The 14,787-nt window shown below is 41.7% G+C and overlaps 1 protein-coding gene across 1 annotated transcript; it reads right to left on the bottom strand.

Annotated features, from left to right (window-relative positions):
- Positions 1 to 4,049: 4,049 nt before the first annotated feature.
- On the bottom strand, positions 4,050 to 14,458 carry LOC138605455 (inter-alpha-trypsin inhibitor heavy chain H3-like). Its single transcript, XM_069677724.1, has 22 exons — positions 14,345 to 14,458; positions 14,034 to 14,063; positions 13,712 to 13,735; positions 11,230 to 11,384; positions 10,973 to 11,077; positions 10,709 to 10,871; positions 10,471 to 10,581; positions 10,162 to 10,290; positions 9,947 to 10,063; positions 9,701 to 9,869; positions 9,470 to 9,595; positions 9,180 to 9,361; positions 8,917 to 9,102; positions 8,669 to 8,808; positions 8,343 to 8,503; positions 8,130 to 8,156; positions 7,945 to 8,004; positions 7,509 to 7,622; positions 7,112 to 7,313; positions 6,811 to 6,983; positions 4,611 to 4,722; positions 4,050 to 4,486 (listed from the first exon to the last, which is right to left on the bottom strand). Exons 1-22 carry the CDS (start codon positions 14,456 to 14,458, stop codon positions 4,348 to 4,350), a joined length of 2,739 nt encoding a protein of 912 aa, XP_069533825.1. The 3' UTR covers positions 4,050 to 4,347.
- Between the last annotated feature and the right edge of the window lie 329 nt (positions 14,459 to 14,787).

Here is a 14,787-nt window from a genome sequence, read left to right as displayed (position 1 = left end):
GAAAGTATTGGTTAATGATCAGTAGCTTGCGGTTGCTTGAATAACCAAACATTAATATTGGTATTCACAATATTTTCTGAATCAGTATGGCCCTGATGAAACTATATTAGATCCAGAGCCTGTTGGAGGGATTGTATATCCCACCTGGCCTGGGAACACCTCAGGATCCCCCAGGAGGAGCTGGAAAATGTTGCAAAGGAGAGGGGCATCCGGCTGGATAAGCAGAAGAAAATGGAATGATGGATGGATGGATGAAACTATATTTAATGACAGGAGTTGCCCAATCATTCAGTTTAACGTTGTGATTTTAGGGGTGTATATACTGTAACACACTCCTGACTTAGTATCACCTTTTCAATTTGTTAGGACAATATTTTTTGCAATAAGTTGCAAATTTAGGCCTACCTTATATGTCTAAAAAGAGGACGTAGCAGTAAGCTAACTAGCAGTGATGCAAGACCATGTCTGAAGGAGGGTTCCTGAGTCTGTGTTTAGCTCAGCTTCTTACTTAACTCCTAACTCACCCAAGACCTATTTAGTCAAATTTACACATTTCTGTGATAGACACTGATGTGTATCCTGCTTTGAAACAGTTTTGAAAAGGCCTGACACGGTCTGCTTCTCCATCGATGAGGCCTGTCCCATTATTGTGAATGAACCAACAGGGGACATGGAGTAAAAAACACCAGGATTCCGACACTGATTATGATAAAAGTTGGCACAAACATCCTCTTGGAATCAAGAATGATCTGATCAGATTTTGGTGGTAAAAGGTCAAAGGTCAAGGTCACAGTAATCTTGCGTCCATCCCATTCTTGTGAACACAATATCTCATGAATACCAGGAAGGAATTTCTTAAAATTTGGCACAAACATCTACTTGGACTCAAGGGTGAACTGAGTAGATTTGATGGTCAAAAGTCAAGGTCACTGTTACCTCACAAAACACGTTTGTGGCCATTATTCAAGAATTCATATGCTAATTATGACAAAATATCACACAAATTTCTAATAGGTTTAAAATGATGAAGTCATGACATTTTATACCCAAAACCTCAATTTCACTGTGACAGCATAATGCTTCATATTGTCACTCCAATACAATTCTTATTGATTTAGACCCCAAGGTACTTGTATGAAATGGTTATGCTTGGAGGAGGAACATTCTGTGACATCTGGAGATCCTACAGAAACACCTCTCCATCAGCTCACACTGCTGACGTTTCCAGGGAACTAAACTTTACATCTTCTGCAATGCCTCAGAGAGAGCATATGGCTCCGTTGCACACATGTGAACTGTGGACAACCAAGGCCAAATCCATGTCTCCTTTGTCTGGGCAAGATTCAGAGTGGCACCCAGAAAACAGTTGTCCGTGCCTTGTTTGGAGCTCTGTACTGGTCTCACTGGAGCTCACCTTGCCAACCTTCTCCAGAAAGAGCTCACAGTGCCAATTCAAAATGTCATCCTGTGGTCAGATTCAACAACCGTTCTTGGCTCCACTCTAAATCCTGCAGGTACCAAGTGATAACATGGGTCTCAGAGATCAAAACCTTGACTGATGTTCACAGCTGGAGATATTTGGAGTCAATCAAGAATCCAGCAGATGACATCACAAGTTGGTTGGCCCTGGAGACTCTTACCAGACCACACTGGTGGTTCTGCATCCCTTACTTTCTCTACCAGTGAACTGACAAATGGTTTGTCATACCAGCTGGAGACCTAGAGCCTGACAAGAGCGAGCTCTAGAAATCCTGGTTACTGGAACTGTGTCAGTCGATCCTGGACATCCAATTCCCAGTGCTAATAAGTTCTCAACTTTGAAGGAGCCTTCTCAGGGCGGCCCATCCTACTAGGAACATGGCTGTCAATGCTGGGGATTACCTCGCTGCTGAGAAATTAATGCTCGCTCAGGCACAGTTGGAAGTGCGGGCTCTCAAGGACAAGTCTTTGCCAACCGACAGTTGACTCATTTCACTTGCACATGAATGTGATAGAGGTACAGTTATTGGGTATCATTCATCTCATAGTTCTGGACTTTAAACACAGGGCTGCTGGAGCTCAGTGGTGGAGTTGGTCGTCATTCAATCGGAAGGTCGGAGGTTCGATCCCCAGCTCCCTCAGGCTACATGTCAGGCTACAGGCTCTCTCAGGCTACATGTCGAAGTGTCCTTAGGCAAGACACTGAACCCCAAATGTGATAACTGATTGGCAGTTGGGCACTTTACGTAGCGGCCTCTCCCATCAGTGTATGAATGTGTGTGTGAATGGGTAAATGTGATATGTAGCGTAAAAGCAGCTTATAAAGTAGCTAAAAAAGCGCTATATAAGTACAGTACAGTGTAAACATTTACCATTTAAACAACCGATAACTAAGCTGCTAATAGCTATGCCCAGAAGCTCACACATGCTGGACCAGAGAGTCCTTCCGGAGCCTTTACGCAGCTCCTGTAGCCTATGTGGCATAGAGGCACCATGAGCACCAACATTCCTGCCACAAGTGTCGTCAGTGGTGGGCAAAACTGGACATTCCAAAGATGGCAGACTTTTCCCCGCTCTCACCTCCGCCTCTTCAAAACACCATTCTACTTAACAGGAGTGGACTATTTTGGGTCATTCAATGTAATAATAGGAAGACGACATGAGATGAGGTGGGGATTTCTCTACAAATGTATGAAAACACATTGCATCTCTTAGCAGTTCCATAGGTATGCAACGTGTTTTTGCAGTTAAATGTATCGTCGAGGGAAGCCCTACGAACTACTTTGTGATAATGGAACAAACTTTGTGGGTGGAACGAGAGAAATCCAGGAGGCCTTCACATCCATCACCCCCTAATCACCAGCAACAGCTAGCTGAGCAACAGATATTGTTTAATTTTAATCCGCTAAGTGCTCCTCAATTTTGTGGTACATGTGAGAGGGAAGTGAGGTCAGTGAACATTGCTCTTCAAGTAATCCTCAGAGAGCAGGTGGTACCATAATCAGTGCTGCTCATAGACCTGATTGAAGTTCAACGATTGTTAAACGACATGGCTAATCCAGTCCTGATCACACCTAGCTTTCTTCTCATGGGCAGACATAAGTCCTGACTTCCTGAAGTCCTCTATGACTCCAGCAACCTTCTGGCCAGAAGTCGGTTTAGACATAGTCAAATGTTAGCAGACCGCTTCTGGTCCGCCTTCATCCGCACTACCTGCCCACTCTGCAAGAGAGACAGAAATGGAGAATGGGCAAGAAGGGGCCTGCTGTCAATCAGGTGGTATCCATAGTGGATCCACAACTTCCACATGCTCTCTGGCCAGTGGGTAAAGTGACTCACACCTATCCAAGAGTGCATGGACACGTTCAGACAGTATAGGTACTAATAAAGGATCGGATGCCAGGTTGGTCCCGCTTCCTGAGTTTAAAGACAGAAGACAAGCAAGATGGAGACATTCTAGACAAATGCCTAATTACGATATTTTGGGGTGGCTATGTGAGAAAGCCTGCACAGAGTCAGCAAGCTCTGGCATCATGAAAGGCACCGCCGGCCTGCAGAAATGATCAGAGCAGCAGAGGAGTGCAGCAGGAGCAGTTCTTTTTTTCCACTTTAGGGTGTGCATAAGTTTGTATTCACTTTGGATTACTTTTCTTGTATCCACTGTACTGTGTAAATGTAAGTTATAACAGAATTCCCAATATTGTCTTAGCTTTTAGTTGGTAGGTTTGAAATTCTCCCTTTCTAGGAATAAATAGTAGTTGGCATAGTAGAGTGAATTGTCTTTGAATGGACATATTATTTGCATAAATATTCATTATTATTTCCCTTTTTGGAAGTTAATGTTGTTTGTAAGCCTGTTTCACGGAATAAACCCCTGAACTGTGAATCCTTTCCTGTCATGATTCTCTAACCGGAATCCTTTTCATATCTGACGAACCCAAACCATATGCACTGTCCAAAGGCTCAGCCTTTATTTCAACCAAAGGCCTGCAGATGCTTAGTAAACAATATTTTCTGTCATATTTACTCTGAAAAAAATGAACACAAAAAGAAATCCAGCTCGAGTCCACTTTAAAGAACTGTGTCCCATTTATTTCAATACAAGTGATTTCTGAGTTCTCTTGCAGTGATTCTGACTATGTTGATAGCATAACTTTCCATTCTTGTTATTGCAGCACTAACAGTGATAGTGTGATAGACAGAAATGTGAAATAGTCCATTCAGTGCTGTGAATGACGAGAGAGTTTGCCTGTGGGTTCATGATGTCAGAGCATTCATGGCATTAGTACAGGCCATTATGAATAGTTATCGGAATATTTTTATTTCGATTACAAATTTCTGTGATAGACACTGATACTTATCCTGCTTTTAAACAGTTTTAAAAAGGCCTGACACGATGTAGTCGGATGCTTCTCCATCAATAAGGCCTGTTCCATTATTGTGAATGAACCAGCAGGGCACATCGTCTCCATTCTTCACATCCCTCCTGAAGTCTCTCTGCCAGCCTCTGTGGACCCACACAGAAATGTCATGAAGACAAAGTATATTTTATGTGAACATACAAAGTAACAATTTAGTTATCGACTTATGACACACAATACACGAAACGTTATTTTATCCATGGCATGTACCTGGTCACATTGAGCTCCTGTCCTTTTACAAACATGGTGGCATCTGGCTTCTCTGGGACTTCCCCTGGACGCTGGTCTGACACCTCATATTCAATCCCATGGTAGAACTGACCTGGAGGAGGACAAACCATTGAAAGTAGATATCATTATTTAGTACGATCACTCTGGCCCTGTACCTGTCCCCCATTGATAACGTTTATACAGTAGTGTCATAAAGATGTCACACTTGTTTGAGTATTCACATATGATATATGAGGAAAGATGATTAATGCAGATAATGCATAAAACACAGCTTTCATTTCGTGACTTTGTCATTGTCAAAAACACCACAAAAATGGAATTAAACGGAGAAAACAAGAGATTTGAAAAATCCAACTATATTCCTCTTGGGGGAAATAATCATTGAAAAAACAATAGGATACAACATTTAAACAGTGTTTTGGGCAATTTAATTTCTATTAAGAGAAAAAATAAAGCCACTTTATCCTATGGTAAGTAGTTTTTGGGTTACAGTGAGATGGAAGATTCATTCTGGCAGTTACGGTTTTAGGTTGTTACAGGTAAGGAAACTAATAAAGCCAGGCTTAGACCCATTACAGCAGAGGTCTCAATCAGAGAGGGGGCCGAAATTAAAAACTGGGTCTAAGACGAGGGCCGAACAGGGTAAACATTATTTGGACAACAGACATAAATAAACCACATGTTTATCAGAGGCATTATGACAAATTAGTCATACAGAAATATGAACTTTACTGCTCCAAAGACATCTCATAGAATTCAGAACAAACCAAGGGTATCAAAAAAATGTCAAATTAAGAATAAAATATATCAGCATCATTCATTTGTTTTTGTCTCCCTCGCTATCAGCAGTTTTTCACTGAGCCATTTCCAAAAAAAAGTTGTATCACAGGGATCAAAAACAGCCAGAAAACTATTTAAAACTATATAACAATATTTTCCTACAGAAAATCTTAAGTATTCAGTTTTTTTCATTCACAACACCATCAAGAAAATGAGAATATTCAAATGTGATCAATCTGGTTAAAATGTGCAAATATTTCTTTCATAAGCAGTCTACCTATGATTACAGGAAAAGGTGCAAAAAGTAAATAAGTGCACTCTGCTCTTACAACCGTTTGCCAGAGCCAGATGCTTGGCATCTTTTCTTGGCTGCAGGTTCATTAATGTTTGTGGTTAGGTTCTGAGCTGTGGACACTCAGGGTGGAGTGAAGGTGTGCTTACACAGATATGTGCTTCCAAACATGTAGAGCATTCGAGCAGCTGTAGGCGGAGCTTGGGGCATCGTTTTAGAGTTCTGTCAGCTCCATTTGGATGTTTACAGGTGCTCTTTCCACGTAAACTACACACGGATTACTGAGCAGTTCAAATTTTATTTTCTGAGCTCCAAAGTCGGCAAATAGCCGTGTGAACTCTGCCAGGTCCGCTCAGTTTATCAACAAAATGCGCAGGTGGGAACACAGTGGTGGAGACCTGGTTGTCATTCTCTGACTACAGGAAAAGTGACCCAAGTTTCCTTGATGCACCTGAGTCTCACACAGGCGCAGCTCGTCTTGGAGAGCTCTCACTGCATCATACATGTCTGATCACATGGTCCCGACCCTGAAGCTCGATGTTCACACAGCTGGTGCTCGCAAGTCTTGATTGGCGCGCCCGCTGTTGCATTGCATTCTGTGATTTGTAATATCAGCGGTGTGCGTGCTGGATACCGGCGGGCCAGTTATGATACACATATGATATTATATGAATTGCAGTATGTTCAAGATATAATGCCACAATATCTCAAACCCTTGATGGATATTCACCTATTATCAGTGATGATAAGGTATTTCTTTTTAATAACTTATCTTGTTTCAGTTACAGGTATCCAACATATCAAACCTAAAAAGCAGCCATGGGTCGTCTTTGAAAAGATGATCCAACTTGTTTAAAATGTTTACTTTTTTATCAGACTATTTAAAAATTTTCAGTAAACATTTTCATTTAGGCCAAATTTTGCTGGGAAGACATTTGGATAGGGTCTTATTGTTAGGTTCAAAAATTATGTTTACCCAAATCCCTGTGAAATAAGGTCTAAATGTGAATGTCAAATGTTTGTGAGCATGCCCAAATGAGTATTTGTCTACCGTCGTCTTCTTTTGGACTTTATGCCCTCTAATGTCCCACACGTGTCATATCATACCTAGGAGGCCGTGAACCAAAGAGGACAGGAGGTGGCTGTCCAGGGTGTAGAATCCCAGGTAGTCCCGGTGGTATGGGTGCTTCGCCCACACTTTGTGTAGCAGGATGACAAACTTGACTGAATCTTTCAGAGTAACTGTGAGGCTGCGTTCCTTGGTCAAGAGAACATCCACACTAGAGGAGGATGAGGGCAAGAAGGTGGTTAGTATTTATTCTGAACTTGATTTTATCCTTCTTTTTATTCATGTAGGGGAAGAGGTCTTTCTTACAGAACAAAAACAATGTGACGTGCAGACACTCACTTGGGTCCTTTGAGTGAAGCTGAATCAGACCACAGCAGCTTGACCAGTTGACCGTCCTGGAACACTGAGATGTCCTCTGTGCTCACCATCAGCCTCACCCCCAGGCTCTGGTGGATGATTCCAAAACGCCAAAAGTAGGTATTTATTTTACCATCAGGGGGAATCATCTTGTCTCCTATGATTTGGCCATTGACCAAAATACCTGAGGAAACAACATGAGATTTAAGTCAATGGCTGTGAAACAGCAGGGAATGACTTACAGGCACATTATTGGGAAATGTATAAAATCTTTGCCCAAGGAGTACATGTAGCTTAAAAAAGGAAGGTTTTAAAGCACACAGGATCTTATTCTTGTAAAGTAGGAAAGCCATGGTGATAATCAGGTCTCAGGGCTGACCTGGTTTTGGGTCTCTGACCAGGTTGAAAATAGTTCCTGGTTTGTTGTTGATGTTGAAGCACAGTGCGTCTTCTCTGTCTGGGAGCTCGATTATGAAATGAGGATCTCCGTCCACTGCAGGTGATGACAGAGTATAATGAAGTGATAATCAAAATGAACAATGAGCTGGTTTTAGATTTAGTGTTGGCTCAACACATGACAACCACATGACAGCAAGACAGCAGCTTTGAGCTGAATGCTAACATCGACGTTGACCGGTAGAAGAAAGGTCAGATGATCGCCAGATTGAGTAGGACTCACTATCTAAGGTAAATGTCTGTAAACATTTTCTTGGCAATTTATAAAATAGTTGTTGAGATGCGCTGACAGAGCAACTGCCTGAGTATCGTAGTTGTTCCAAGAGTCATCCAACTATTATTCCAAAAAATGTACTTACCAAGAAATGTGGGAGAATGTGAAGGAGGTGGTAACTGGTAAGAATGAGCCTTGCTGTACCCTGGAGGGACATGATATGTTAGATACTAGAATGATAAAAGTAAAACAATGTAAAAGCAATACACTGAATTGACTTAATCCTATAAAACCTTTTTGTGCTTGATGTTTAAACAAAGACTGTCTTACCCATTCTTTCTGCCTGTTGTCTTTGTGCTGTCAAAAAACAAATGGACAAAAAACAAATCTGAATTCCACTCTGAGATGTCCGCTAGTGTACTTTGGAAAAGGAATGGTGCTTATAAGTTTAAGGTTTTGCTCTGTAAGGAAAAGGTTTGACTGCAGCCATACTCAGAAAAGGCTGCCAAGTATTACATTTAAACTCCCTCTTTCGTCCCTTACCCTCAGACAGTTTATCAGCGATTAGCGGGCCCTCTGGTCCGTCCTCAGTTTCTGGCTTGGTGACTACCATTGAGGTGAGAGTGGTGACAAAGTTGTATTGCAGGGACATGTCCAGGGCCTTTGCTGTGGCGTTTTCTTTCTCGTCTGTGGTACCACTCTTACTGCAAGTGGGAAAACATAAGTTGGCAAATTATTAATCCATAAGTGAATGATTCGTCTTTGGCAAAAGCATCATTAATTAATGTTTTCATGAGATCAATGGGACCTACATATTTCCAAGCTAAAGCATCTCAGCTCTCAACTTAAGTGAAATTTCACAAACTAACCTCTTCTCCAGTAGCTGCTGGATGGTGAGGTAGGCCCAAAGACGCTCTGTAAAATCCCCAAAAATATAATCTTCATCTGGGTACATCACATCCCAGTCCATAGCACTGGTCTGGCCCTTCACCTTGAAGTCCTCCTCATACTACAAGACAGGGAAATAGAGGAGTGGTAGTCTCTACAAAACTCATAAATAAACACAAACGTTTTCTATCACCTCAAGACTGTCTTTATACTATTTCCTTTTCCTCACCCCCAAGCCAAACACTTCCACCATAAGGTTGTTGAGATCGTTGTCAGTCAGCCGACCGGCCACCACGATCTCTGAGCCGTTAAACAACTGGTTGAAGTGGTTGGTGGTGAGCAAGTCCACTGCATTGTCAGGATAACTCAGGTCTATGTCCAAGAGCAGAGGGCTGGACACCTCGTCGTAGAAACCCTGGAATGAATGCATACACAGATTGTATTGCCTGTGTCAAACTGTCTCTAAATGTCTTCATAAACTAAACCCTCCACCTGAAGTTGAAGTGATGCATCTGAGGCCTCATAAATTCTGCGGGCCAGTCCCTTGTTTTGTTTGCTTATCACATCCAGGAAGGAGTAATCCACATCATTTCCAAATCCAAGACAGAAGAGAGACATGTTTCCTCCAATAGCAGAGCGCACATTCTCCTGGATCCTCGGGAGGTTAGACTCTCCTTCAAATGCAAAAAAGGCTTGAAATTTGATGCTTAACATAAAATGACACCAATCAAACATGGACTCACACAAAAATACAGTATATTCTACAGTTTGTATGTACTCACCAGCATTCGGCATTCCATCCGTCAGTAAAATAATCATATCGATGCTCCTCTCTGGGATCCTTTTCTCCTGCCTGTCCTTGACCAGCATGTTCACAGCTTTCAACACTGCGTCGTTGATATTGGTTGCTACATGGTAAACACACACCAAATTGTAAACGCACAAGAGTGTTTGTATATGTAGCAAGTGAAGACATGTAGTATAAAATGTATGTAATTTATTTATATATTTACATCCTCTGCTGTGTATGTTCCTGACGTAGTTCATGGCTTCAGCCACGTTTTCCGGCGTTGCTTTGCTAAGTGATTCCTTCCAGGCATCGATTGCTGAATCAAACTGGATGAGGGCAAAGTGGTCCTCCTCATGGAGGTCTTTGAGGATGTGCAGCAATGCCTGTCGTGTCTACACAGAGGTCAAAGGTCAAAATGTGTGGATGTGGGCATCTACATATTAGAACCACAGTCTTAAAAGTCCCTCACCTGTTCCATCTTTCTTGTACTCATTGATCCACTCCTGTCAATCACAAACACCACATTCTTCTGGACTCTGGGCAGGTCAGGTGGAGCAAAAAAGTGCACAAAGTACCCGTTCACAATCTGGTAAGAATCAAAAAGGATGTCAATATGAGTTGTTGTGCAACCAACTTTTTAAGTGAACCTGTATAGCTTTAGTTTCTATAATGGTAACAGCTGACCTGAATGTCCCCTATTTGGTTTGCTCGGTTTACATCATACTTGATGATAAAATCTCCCTCGATGTTTGTTCCATCACAGCCTGGACAACTCCTCTGCTGCTCCATGGTTGGTGAAAAAGAGATGTGTGCCTGACAAGGGGAATTACACAAACCAGTTGAGCTTTGATCGTTGGGTCATTAATTTTATTCAGTGTGAAAATGAAGGGAGACAAACGTCATTTTGAGAAAAAAAAAAAAAACAGTCTGGATTCAGGAACTGAAGGCCAAGAATCAGACACAACCTTTTCGAGGGCCTGTTGTATCATGTACCTTTTTGTCTGTGACAGTTTTCTCCACCAGGGGGAGCAGATCATTGGAGAGGAAGGTTGCATGGGCATCAACGTAAGAAATGCCCTGCGGCTCATAGATATTTGTCACAATCTGGCATCCAAACAGGCAGAAGCACACACACAGACAAGGAGATCAGTTTTGAAGCTGCTTGTTTAGTATATCTGAGAGCAACAGGAAATAACCAGGAGGCTAGATCATCATAAGAGATCAGGTTCACCTGAAACTCCTGGATCCGCTGTTTGGGTTTAACTCGAGTCAGAATCTCATACTGGCCCAGTTTCCTCTGAAGGAGCTCCTCGTAGGTCAGAATAAAAGTCACGTTACTTTCAGCTGCAATGTTAACTGACACAGAGAACTTCTCCATCTTTCTTCCGGAAGCTCTACAATAAAACATTGACAAAAAAAAATCTAAATGTTTCTTTGAACATGTTTTTTTTTGGCATGTATTGGCATTATGCATTTTTCATCCACACAGACTCACTTGACCAGTCCAGCTGTTTGTCCAGAGGAAACAGCCTTCTCATATTGTTTCTTGGCTTTCTCTTTCTCCTTCACTTCCCCAACATACACCTGACCTTCAATTTCCCTGTGAGGCACAAGGATAAAGAACATCATGTTGCTCCATAACTGTATCATTAAAACGTTTAAAGCCCACTCAATAATAGCTGTCACGTACAAATGAACATAATGCAAGCAGCAATGTGGACAGAGTGGAAATCTGAGTGGAGACAGACGGACATGCTGAAGTTGCTGATGAAGGCCGTCTTGGGCAGCTCCACTTCAAAGAAGATTTCCTGGGAGGTGTTTGCTTTGTTCCGAGCCTTAGAGGTCATGACAGTGTGAGCGAAACGAGACGTCACCGTGCAGTCCACCGTCACACTGTACACCTCCACCTGAGACAGAAAGAGAGGCAGTGTAGGCAGGAGATGGGAAGATTTCAACACCAACTTATATGGAAAGCCTCCTATCACAAGCATCTTATAAATAAATGTAAAATCTGCTCTTTTGTGTAGTTTCAAACAGAATTGCTTTTTGCAGTCCATTTCAATTAGTGCCAAAGAAAATTATAAAAGCTTTAAAATATATTAAGTCATTTGTTCCACTCAGAGAGTGTTGTGGTGAATCAGACCGGGTGCGGCCTGTCCAAGAACAGATAGTATGGATATTTATACATCATCTTGTTTCACGGAAAAACCGCCCCGGATGCTTTACATAAAAATCAGCCCACAGGTTGTTAGGGCCAATGGAGGAAGTTGGGGAAGGTCTCAATTTATCAGTTCCTCTACTATCCCTTCACACATTGGCAAAAAAAAAAAGATATTTGATTGATGAATATATGTAAAATCGTACATATAGCCCCTTTAATCATACTTGTGGTGGTAGCGGGGGGTGGGGGGTGAATATATGAGCCTCATTCACCTTCATTAGGCTTTAAAAAATGTAATTTAATAAAAACTGTGATGCAGATTCGCAGCGCTGAGAGAGGAAGAGTACGAGCACAGAGGGAGGGAGGGAGCGGGTCATCGCGGACTGAAGTGATGATAAAACTTAACTATGATCATGAAACTTAGTTTGATGAAGCCTGATGCTCCTCAACAGCTCTGTGTGTGAAATATATGAACTACACAGCTGACTGGAATCTCTGTTAACAGTGACAGACAGACAGAACGGTGATTAAACGTCTGTGAACTGATCACAGGTTACAGCTCCTGCTCGTGTCATTCACAGCATGTGAAGATGTAGGCTACTTTATACTTTAGTAACAGTGCACGGAAATACGGACAGATTGCAACATTATTGAGCCAGGTACAGAGCATGAGAAACACACAGAACTGGGTCATATCTGCTCCTCTTCTAATGTCAGTGGTTAAAAAGGCTACGTGAAGGGTTTGGTAAATTAAAATGTGATATTATATTATATTAATGTTAATATTAATATTTGTTGAAATATAGCATTGAAGGCGTTTCCCCTCGAGGTATGTGTGCTCGTGCTAGTTGAAGTAGAAGTACTGGCCACGCGTAATGTTCGCCACTTGAATCGAAGTCACCGCGAGTGATTTATCAGTAAAATGGGGTGTATACACACAGTACATCGCAGTTTGTTGTGTATGTGGCTGCGTGGCCGCAGACCGGTCAGGGTGCCCGTGCTGACCCCTACAAAAGCACCTACAATGGGCACGTGAGCATCAGAACTGGACCACAGAGCAATGGAAGATGATGGCCTGGTCTGATGAATCACGTTTTCTTTTCAAAAACATGTAGTTCAAAATTGCAGGCGTCTACACATTTGCATCAGTAATCCTTATACCATGGGATAAGACTCAACCAATAGTCAGGCCTTTTGAGTGAGTCAGACTGAGGAGCAGAAATGATAAGTTAGAAAACTCAATAAGGTTTAAAAACTCCTAATTAAACTGATTGTTTGTATATATTTATATGTATTTATGGATATTTTTATTCCCAGTTCACCATAAAGTTCTTCAGCTTAAAGGAGCAATTGGCCCCTGGAAAAAGCCACTGTCAGTCAAAGCTGGTGTTCTCTGTAATTCATTCCTACAACACCCAGCATGCATTGCGCCCCTCCCTCGGAAAGGAACGGCCCAGCGAGAGATGCTGGAGTGTAATACTCCTGTTTTCCAGTCAAGGACATTGATCGCTGCAGCCACTGGCTCTGAAAATAATTCGATATACAGCGAGAATATACCGGTGGATTATTTAAAAGATCTTCAGGTCTGCAGTCTACATTTCAAACCTGACAATTTTGAACGAGACATGACATCAGAGGTGAGCGTCCTAGATTGAGTAAGTGTAGTTTAGAGAGCTCCCTGGCCTCTGCCAGATGACACGTTTTACGTAGTCTGGCGGAGGTTTTCCACGACCCATTGGAGAAGCGGATAGCATCCTCCAAAGACACAGAGCCAAATTGCTTTTTTTCCCCTACCATAATGGCAATTAGCTCCCCCTAATAACATGAAAGGACTGAAGTTGAAAATCGGCGAACTGGCCCTTTAAAGGCCCTTTATTCAATAGTTTTATTTTTTCTCATATATGTGTGTGTGTGTGTGTGTGTGTGTGTGTGTGTGTGTGTGTGTTTATCTGTTGATCTATATGGTTTTAACTGCTGCATCAAATTATCCTTACAGGTTGAATACAGTTGTATTAACTGAATTTAATATTTATCATCATCATTAATAGAGTTAAAAATGGATTATTCTCTTACCGTGGCCTCATTTGTACCTCTTTTCTGTAACACAAAGGCAAACAAGGGAAGGGGACATGATATGCTTTTAGATATGGAAAATCAAAATGTGCAAAAAAATGGAAAACTTGAATTGTTACTGCATGCTATTTAAAGGTACTGCTTTTAAAAAAGCCTTTATTTATGTATATTGGTTACAATGCTATTATGGAGCAGAAATTATATTTAAAAAAAAACATTAGTTTGCAGAATAATGAAGCTGAGAGATGCGAGTTTAGAATAATATTTTGAGCATAATATGAAAGGGCGGGCTGTCTGTCTGTCAGTGTTTCCCGTAAAATACCTTTAGAGATCTGGCAGCTCCTCCTGTCTCCTGAAATACAAACACAGCAGAGTGAATCAACATGGAGCCAAAGTATTAGAAGAAAAACACTGGCATAACACAAACTAGGTCTGTGAGACACACATACAAAGAGGAGAAGTAAAGGAGAGTGATATGATGGTAAAAATAAAGAAATAAGTATAGTAGAATAGTAAAAATAAACTTGCAAACAAGGAACCACCAGATACAATAAATTAAGGCATAACTAAACTACAACTATAAACTATGCATTTTCAAAACTTAATACAAAAAAGGTTGGTGTGTGAGATTACCTGATGGGCTTCATGGCCCCCGGAGATGACCCGAGCCCCTCGGACCAGGCTGGGCAACGTGAGGCAGGCGCTGGCCCACAGCAGCAGCAGTCCAACACCCTGCAGTCCAGACATGACCAAACTCCACTGAATAGTGTCTGACTTCACTGCTGAGAAAAACCTCTCTGCCCAGGGGGAGGGACAGTGTGGGTGTGTGTGGCCCTGGAGTATTGACCAACAGACTTTAAAAGTTCAAAGATAATGTCTGCACTAATGTTGTGTCTAAATGTTGTTATTTCTGACGCTGAGCTTGCACCAGAGTAGACATTGGCAGAGAATAAATTCTAATGGAAAATACACAAAAAGCACAAATTAGTGATTTCAAATATGTGAGTTTAGTAGATAATTCATGCTGCAAACACAGCTGGATAATTGTGTTGTCCCCCATCATGTTAGATATGTCT

Source organism: Semicossyphus pulcher, unplaced genomic scaffold (genome assembly GCF_022749685.1).
Source record: "Semicossyphus pulcher isolate SPU_LCO1_2020_fin unplaced genomic scaffold, fSemPul1.0.p SCAF_3, whole genome shotgun sequence".
Lineage (NCBI taxonomy): Eukaryota > Metazoa > Chordata > Actinopteri > Labriformes > Labridae > Semicossyphus > Semicossyphus pulcher.
This window is presented reverse-complemented; position numbering and strand designations above follow the sequence as displayed.